Source organism: Asparagus officinalis, chromosome 5 (assembly GCF_001876935.1).
Source record: "Asparagus officinalis chromosome 5, Aspof.V1, whole genome shotgun sequence".
In the NCBI taxonomy this organism is placed as follows: domain Eukaryota; kingdom Viridiplantae; phylum Streptophyta; class Magnoliopsida; order Asparagales; family Asparagaceae; genus Asparagus; species Asparagus officinalis.
The window spans coordinates 58,578,820-58,588,823 of NC_033798.1; the positions used below are offsets into that span (position 1 = coordinate 58,578,820).

Below are 10,004 nucleotides of genomic sequence, written 5' to 3' on the forward strand. Positions count from 1 at the left end.
AGGGCTTGATTAAGATAATTTTCAGATTATGGATAGTTTTAGTTTGATAAGAATTCTTAGGTAAAGAGGATAAGGAATGAGGTTTTGATTATTAGAAATTTCTAATTTTCAATTGTTTTAATTTGATTAGGATTCTTAAGTGAAGATAGGATTAGGTGTCAACCTGTCAATTTCTGATAGGATAGATGGACACATGACATTTTTGTTGACACATGGCATGTTTTTATCGATTTATATATAAAGAAGGGATTTAATTATCAGTTTTTTTTAATTATGGAGGGTTATAATTGATTAGGATTACCAAATATTTGATCATTGGAATTTTCAAGTTAGGGATAGTTTTAAATTGATAAGAATTTTTAATTGGGTGAAGAGAATATTATGCGTCCACATGTTAATTTCTGATAGGATAGGAGACATGACTATTTTTTTTTGTATGACACATGTCACAAATTTAGATGATTCATGTCAGTTTTTTTGTATGTTTAGAAGAACCACTAATTTCTCATTATATAAAATGGATATCTAGTTTATATCTTTGTTTAAATTTATTTTATTGTGCTTCTAAGGTGTCAAACTATGGGACTGGTTTAAGCAGCTTCAACAACCAGAATGGTTATAGCGGAGTAAAAGATGTTTTGAAGAATGTTTATAGGGAAGGGGGAGCACGTTCTCTCTATCGTGGAGTAGGTATGGTTGTACTACCTTCCACAATATTTTTTGTCTAATTTTTAGTGCTCCTTTAAGTTTTCATATTTGTTTTTTCATTAATAACTGAACAAGACTATGAATCATCCATGTGAGAAAAAAAAAGTGAATGTAGTCATAAATTCTTATTGGTTATCATCTACTTAGCAAAACGATTTCGTCATCCTGAGAAATTTTATAACTAGTCTTCGCTTTAGCACTTGTAGGTTAAGGGGGAAACTTTTAATTTATGTTGTCCATTGAATAAATATGATTTCTGCCTGCTAGATGGATCCATATTGTTTGTTTCGTCCTGGTTACATCAAGCTACAATTTTGCTTTGCTTGGTCAACAGGAGATGGAAGATAGAAAATAGTGGCCCTTCTTATCAATGATTATGAGTAGGTGACTAGTTAATGATTAAAATAGGGTGGTAACTGAAGCCTTATATATTCATGTGTAAAACTTTCCAAGACCAAGGTTCTCCACGAAATTGCTTTTATATGTTTAAGTTAATTTTATATCTTCAGCTATTAAAATGGTGGCTGCATCTTGCAACCTTAAGGTTTTAGGATATATGTATTAGGGAGCCTACTCCCCACCACCCCACCCAAAAAAAAGAGAGTAGGGAGCCTACTTTTTTTATTTATTTTTTTTATTGTCTTCTTGCTTTGCATATTGTGGAAGTGTATGAGCAGTGGTGTCAATGCATCCTTTTTTTTTCTTTTGGAAAAAGAACCGCAGCGGGAAGCACTGATCTGGCTGTGAAATGAAATAAGCCATAAAATATTTTTGAAAAAACTTGTAAGCAATAGACAGACACGTATGTGCTCCTGCATGCATGTGGATGCACAGGAAGTAGAGGTTTCAATGCATACTTCATTCTTTTTTCATTTGAAACTGGTCCCAGCATGAAGCACTGATTTGGCTGATCCCAGTTACTTGAATACACATACATACACACATACACTCACACTCACACTCACACGTGTGTGTGTATATGCGCACACACACATGTATATATATGTATATGTCTATATCCTCTCATCTGTCCATACAGTATTCCCCACGTGCTAACTCTGTCGTATCAAGGCTAAAACAGTCATGGTCACGATTGGTATTAGAGCCAAGTAGTATTCCCCACGTGCTAGCTCTGTCGTGTCAAGGCTAAACAGTCGTGGTCACGATTGGTATTAGAGCCAAGTTCGCCGGTGGAGGAGTTGGTCTGTTGTAGGGAGAACATGCCCTGGGATCTCCTTGGTATATCCCGACTTGACAATATTGCATGAAACAACTCATGCCTAGTATGCCTGCTTGAACTACAATAAAACAATTGTAGATATTTGTAGTAAAAAACTACTGTAATATTATATGCTTGGGTTCTAACATCTTTAATTTTAAGTTTCTTATTTTTTATGCTTTAAACCTTACATTGAGTTATTTTGTTCTTACATGCTAGTATGATCTAGAACTTTTAACACATTTTAGTGTTCTTAGTTCTCCTATTACCTGTTGCAGTCGCGACTTACACAGCTTTGTTCTGTGTTTAGCCGGTGTTGTTGATTGGTAAGGATATTGCGGACTGTTTGAGAAAACTTTTATTTGCTTAATATCTAGGTTATTTACTTTGCTTCTTTTTTAAGACTTTATTCCCTTAACTAACGGTTGTAGTTTACACAGTTTCTGCCCGTTAGCTAAGTTTGCGTTTAGGGCTTATCCATCCGTGTTTATCCATTGCTGTTGATAGGATAGGTTTAAGCACTCTTTAAGATACCTAAGTCTCGAAGCTGTCTTTCCTTAGATAAAAAGAAACATTATTCATTATGTGAAGACTATGTCAGTTAAAAATTCAAAATCTCTAAATTATGAAGTTATTAACTGAACATTCAAAATTGGAAAATGTCTAAAGCCAGTGCTAATGACATTTATTGTAAAGAAAGTTTTAAACTAAAAACTACATATCATGTTAAAACTATTGAAAAAACAAAAACTGTAACTTCTTACACAGAAAAGTTACAATTACTTAGTGATAAATATATTTAAAAAACCATTGAAGATCCTACTCTTAAAGTCCTTCATCTTGACCTCGTTCAAGTATCCATTAGGCATCTTATTAGAAATAGTCTTAACACTTCTAATCTTGTTTGCCTACGTGATGGAAGATTTTTTATTTTTTGGGACTCTTTAATTGGTTTAATTGAGTCAAGTTTAAGCAATGGTCCTATATTCTTCAATGCTTTTCCAAATTTCTCCGTTTACTTGTCGGACATTAGAATTTTTTAAGTCTTAACTTTGAATCTTCAATCTTCTGGATTTAACATGGATTTCAATCCTGAAAATATAGCTTTGACCTATAGAATTTGTTACAAAACTATGAATACTCTCACACCATTAACAAAGGTTAATACTGAGAAAAGAGCTACTATTTTGTTTCATACTTACGAAAAAAAATAACATGAAGACCTCAAAATGGAATGAAATTCAACTTCCTTCTATTTTGAAATTAAATCAAGTAATCGAACCTAAGCCACTTAAAGATTCTAACTTTCAAAAAATTGTCGAACGTTCCAATGATGACGTAGAAGTCAATTTTTCTTCTTTTAGAAAGATCACTCTTGCATCTGATGATGAGCGTTGTGCCCTAGTTTCTTAGATTCCTACGCGAGAATTTTTTTTCTAAAAATAGAATACCTATAGGAATTACTTATAACCTTGAGCCAATTGTTATATATATGATTCTCATCCATCTGGGTTAAGTAATTATGTTACTAATGATTTTGATGACATGCCTACTTTCGAGCCTAATATTATGACCGTATAGAAAAAAAATACCTTTTTTATGGTATGAGGTCATTTACGTTGAAGATCTAAAACATTCCCTTAAGCATTTACCTATTGAAAACCATACATATATGTTAGAAGGAATTTCTAACACATGGGAAATAGAAAAATATAAAGAAATTGAGTCTTTGCATCTACCTCTTGAACCAGTAAAACTTGGTAAAGGGAAAGAAGAAGCCAATGCTTTTCCTATTAAAACCATTGAACCTAATTTCAACACTGCCCGACAAGAGCATAACAACTCCCTCGTAATTGAACAAAATAACTTTACTAATTAAATTTTAAGAACAAGTTAAGGAAGTTTTTACTAGATTATCTTTAATGAGTTCTTCAATTTCTTCTTTACGGAGAGAAAAGATTTTCATCCATTTGGATCGGAATGTTATCTATTATCAAAAGATATACGAGAAAATTCTTTTATATTAACTTTAACAATATAACTTTATTATTAAGACAATTCATGATAATAAAAGATTTTTATGTTAAACTATCTTTAATAAGTTCTTCAATTTCTTCTCTACAGAGAAACGATTTTCATAATAATAAAAGGAATGTCCGTTTCTCTTAAATAAAAGAAATTTCTCCTTTAACTTTCGATAATAGATACTTTAACATTCCAGTCCAAATGGATGAAAATCTTCTTTCTGTAAAGAAGAAATTGAAGAATTCATTAAAGATAATCTAATAAAAACTTCATTGACTTCTTCTTTTTCTTTACCAAATTTTATTGGTAAAGTTATTTTGTTCAATTACCCGGGAGATGTTATGCTCTTGTCGGGTAATGTTGGAACTAGGTTCAATGGTTTTAATAGGAACAGCCTTGGCTTCTTCTTTTCTTTTACTAAGTTTTATTGGTTCAAGAGGTAGATGCAAAAACTCAATTTCTTTATATTTTTCTATTTTCCATGTGTTAGAAATTCCTTTTAACATATATGCATGGTTTTCAATAGGTAAATGCTTAAGGGACTTTTTTAGATCTTCAACGTGAATGACCTCATACTATAAAAAAGGTATACATATTTTTCTAATAGTACACATACGATCATAATATAAGGCTTGAATGGATGATCTAAAATCTTCTTCATAAGTTTTAAAAAACCATTCTTTCTTGTGTTGATTTTCGGGAGAGTTGAAGTCTTTTCTGAGAAAATCTTTATTAATCTCGAAAGGAGGCCTGTCATCAAAATCATTAATAACATTAATACTTAACTCAGATGGATTAGAATCATCATAAATAAGAGTTGGATCAAGGTTATATTTAATTCCTATGGGTTTTCTGTTTTTTTTAGAAAATTCTTTTTCTCGATTAGGAATCAAATAAACTGAGGCAAAAAATCCTTTTGAAAGAAGAAAAGGTTGCTTCTATGTCATCATTAGGATGTTCGATAATTTTTTGAAAGTTAGAATTTTCAGGTGGGTTTAAGTTTGATTACTTGATTTAATTTCAAAACAGAAGGAAGTTGAATTTCATTCCATTTTAAGGTCTTTGGAACAATCAGATTATTTTTGCATGAGCATGAAACAAAGTAGTAGCTCATTTCTCAGGATTAACATTTGCTAATGTTGTGAGAGTATTCATATTTTTGTAACATATTCTATAGGTTAAAGCTATATTTTCATAATTGAAATCCATGTTAAATCAAGAAGATGGAAGATTCAAAGTTAAGACTTAAAGAATTCCAGTGCCCGACAAGGAAACAAAGAAATTTAGGAAAACATTGAGGAATATAAGAACATTGCTTAAATTCAACTCAATTAAACCAATTAAAGAGTCCAAAAAAATAGAAAATCTTCCATCACGTAGGCAAATAAGAACAGAAGTGTTAAGACCATTTCTAGTAAGAGGCCTAATGGACAATTGAACGAGGCCACGATGAAGGAATTTAAGAGTAGGATCTTCAGTGGTTTTTTAAATATCTTTATGACCAAGTAATTGTAACTTTTCTGTGTGAGAGGTTAAAATTTTTATTTTTTTCCAATGGTTTTTAGTTTAAAACTTTCTTTACAATAAATGTCATTAGTATTGACTTTAGGCATTTTTCAATTTTGATTGCTTTGGTCAATAACTTCATAGTTTAGAGATTTTGAATTTTTAACTGACATTGTCTTCACATAAGGATTCTTTTTATCTGAGGAAATATAGCTTAGATACTTAGGCGTCTTTAAAAGACGCTAAAACTCAATAGCAAGGATTAAGCATGGATAAAGAAGCTCTAAACGCACACTAAGCTAACAGGTGGAAACCGTGTAAACTTCGACCACTAGTTAAGGACATAAAGTCTTCAAAAAGAAGCAAAGTAAATAAGTTAGATATTAAGCAAATAAAAGTTCTCTCAAACAGTCCGCAATATCCTTACTAGTCAACAGCACCAGATAAACATAGGACAAGCTAAGTCCCGATTGCAGCAAGTAACAAAGAAAACTAAGAACACTTAAATGTGCTGAAAGTTCTAGACCATACTTGAATACAAGAGAAAAATAACTCAATGTAAGCTTTAAAGCATAAATAATAAGAAGCTCAAAATTACAGTTGTTAGAACCTAAGTATATAATATTGCAATAGTTTTTTACTACAAATATCTACAATTGTTTAATTGTAGTTGAAGCAGGCATACAAGACATGAGTTGTTTCATGCAATATTGTAAAGCCGGGATATACACCGGAAAGCCGAGGGCACGTTTCCCCTTCCCCTGCAACAGACCACTCCTCCACATATACGTAGATATTTACGTATATATATGTATATGTATATATATATATATATATATATATATATATGTATATATACGTGTGTGTATATATATAGATAAACACGATGTGTGCGTGTTCAGATGCCTGTGTGCATATGGACGTCTGTGCATGCGTGTGAACCAATGTTTTAAATATCGGATATTGGGAAAATAACGGATGACCAAAATTCTTATCGAATTGTGGATATTCGGGAAATATCTGGGATATGTAGTAAATATTGGAATGCCATAACAAATGTTTAGGATCACTAATCAACCTTGTACAACAAATAAAAGTACAAATCAATCTTGCAACATTTTATTTGATTTTTATGCCAAAATGTCATTTGATATAATGGGAAAATCACGATATCTCGCCTCAAAATTGCCGAACGTGATATATTGTTTGCAACGAGCCATATAAAAGGACATATTGGCCAACATATCGGTTGATATATCGGCCATATCGGGGATATATCACCCAAAATAACTAAAGAATGGTAAAGAATATTTAGAGACCATATTTGTAGAAGGATATATCGGGTGATATGTCTGGCTATGTAGAGGATATTTAAAACAATGGTGTGAACTATGTAAAGAGGTGGACTTGAATGCTATTGGAAGGTTTTGAAATCTAACTTTCTATTCAAACTGAATGGCTAACAATTCAAAAAGAGAATAAGGTTGATTTACATAGCACATCCTGTAGAATGTCTAAACACATAAGAGGGGAAAAAGAAAAAAAAAAGAAAAAAAAGAAGTCTAAGTGAATTTGATAGCGTTTGCTGCTGCTAAACTTACAACCAAAAGGTGTAAGACCAGAACAAGCATGTTGATAAGTATTGATTAGGGTTGTAAAACTATCGATTTAAACCTTTGATTAAGATCTAGTAAAAAAAACCTTAACAATATCTGTTGTTTCCAGACATTCTAATTTCGACTGTCATTGTAGCTATTTGATGTACATATGGCAGTTTTGGCAGAAAACTTCATACCAGTTAATATTTTGGGGAAAATTTCCGTAACTCCCCTTAGTTTGGCCATTTGTTGGATAACCCCCTTAACTATTTTAGTTCCCCAAACCCCCGTGAACTTTTTTTATTCCACCAAACCCCTTGAAGATTTTCACTTTACACCTTAATGTAACACCATCTAGTCTAATGTGTCATGTGCCCAGCACGTGACCATAAAAGAAGAAAATACCCCTTGGCCCTTACAAAATCACCTTTTTATTTTTCTGATTATTTCCATTAATTTAAGAAATGATAACCAATTCAACAACCTAACCGTAGCTAAGGGACATGATGTTTGCAACTCCATGATGATATAATCAAATCGCGAGACTATTAATGGAACAAAGTCAATAAACTAACAATGGTTATCGCACAGAAGAGGCTATAAACCAGAGTCTAGGTTGCATGGATACGGGTCTGGGTGCGGGTGTGAACACGTTCACGGATATGGACATAGGACGCGACAAATTAGGTGCACGCACACGCGCACGCACGCACACGCACACACGTATGCACGAACATGCACACGCATATGCGTGTTCGCGCGCGCATTCACACAGATTTGAGCTAGAACACTACTAATAGTATCCAACATGCGGATACTATCAACCCAATTTTAAATAATATAAACCCAAAATTAAAAATCGGAACCGTTAGATGTGATCTACTATACATGAACTACTTATAAACAAAATTTCAAAGGATTTCGACGTTCTTTTGAATCATATATCAAGAGTGAAAAATTAAGCAACTTTATGAAAATTCTGAAACGCTGATTTTGACGACATATTATGCACGAGTTACATGGTTTTAAATGTCGGGACATGTCGGTCAACATGTCAGATCGAAGGATAGAGCAACACGGATATGACCATTTCAAGTTGGATATCATTTTCGAGGTCCATGTCAGACATGTCAGGGGATATTGCGAACATATCGGCCGATTTTTAGCCTTGAAAAATCAGCCGCTTGTCTTTTTTTCTTCTTTTTTGAGTTGATAAGTATTGGGGTTTGGGTTTAATACTCAAAACCCAAACCCGATTAATTCTTCTTTTAGCCTTTTGCTCCCATAGTTTCTCGATAGTATATTGTACAAATTAGGGTTAAAAAAACTGTTGCTCTCTTTTCCGATGCGATCTCCTCTCATTCATCTTCGTCTTTACAAATTAAAATTGCGAATTCATAAAAGCGTGATGTAAACAATAAGTTGGAACCTTAGCTTGAAATCAATCCAACGTCTTAACATTTTATGTCAATTTTATGCAAGGCACATTACTTTTTGTTAATTTTATGCAAGACATTCGAAAGTTCTAGTTTTACAATGTGTATTTGTTTATTTGTTGGCATAATATTCCACTGTTTCCCTTCAAGAAATGGAAAACAACTTGTGTCTTGATGTTGAATACTCAACTCAAGTAGGATAAGCTATAACAAGACAAGTGCATTCCATCTTGGTGACCACAATTGAGTAGAAATCCATCCAATATGGCAATCCGATATTTAGTACATGTCCCCCGACATATCATTGATTTCTGCTATGTGATATGAATTTTAGCTGTTTGATATGAACCCGACATCTGACATTTAAAACATTATGGGTTACTAATATTAAAATTTTTCAAAATTTTATTTCTAGATAGTCCATGTGTAGTAGATCACATTCAATTGTTCGGATTTACATTTTTGGGTTTCAATTTCAAAATTGGGCTAATAGCATTTACATGTTGGATATTATTTAATAGTATTCTAGCTCAACTCTCTCACTTTACACACACACACACACACACACACATATATGTGTGTGTGTGTGTGTGTGTGCGCGCGCGCGCGTGCATATATATATATATATATATATATATATATATATATGAGATTAATGGGTATCCTTGTCATAGGAGGGGATTTCCTCCTATGACGCCTCTAAAATCACATGATTGAGCGACATTGTTGATGATCCGCTCCGTTGAACTTGATCTACATATTCTAAAACCCCAACACACCAAGTTTGGGGTGAACCCGTCGTCGTTTGACCCTTCATCCACTCGTATCAATTTTAACGGTTTTGAATGAATAGAACTTTTCACATGGCTCGATGGAGGATAAAACGATGACGGATTCACCCCAAACTTGGTGTGTTAGGGTTTTAGAATATGTAGATCAAGTTCAACGGAGCGGATCATCCACAATGTCGCTCAATCATGTGATTTTAGAGGCGTCAAGGAGGAAATCCCCTCCTATGACAAGGATACCCATTAATATCTCTCTCTCTCTCTATATATATATATATAGAGAGAGAGAGATTAATGAGTATCCTTGTCATAAGAGAGAGATTTCACTCATTGTCGCCTATGTGGCACAATCCCCACCATCCTCATAAAGTAGGCATAAATCCCCACCAAGGCACCAACTCACATTCTCTCCTACTTTATGAGGATGGTGAGGATTTCGCCACATAGGCGTCAAGAAGGAAATCCCCTCCTATGACAAGAATACTCATTAATCTCATATATATATATATATATATATATATATATATATATATATATATATATATATATATATATATATATATATATATATATATATATATATATATATATATATATATATATATATATATATATATATATATATATATATATATATATATATATATATATATATATATATATATATATATATATATATATATATATATATATATATATATATATATATATATATATATATATA

General features: G+C 32.5%; 1 protein-coding gene across 1 annotated transcript in view; it reads left to right on the plus strand.

Annotated features, from left to right (window-relative positions):
- LOC109841869 (mitochondrial adenine nucleotide transporter ADNT1-like) overlaps positions 459-10,004 on the plus strand; it is a 14,724-nt gene continuing 5,178 nt past the window's right edge. The window contains exon 1 of the mRNA XM_020410798.1: positions 459-690. Within this exon, the coding sequence (XP_020266387.1) occupies positions 459-690 (232 nt within the window). The remainder of the gene's footprint in view (positions 691-10,004) is intronic.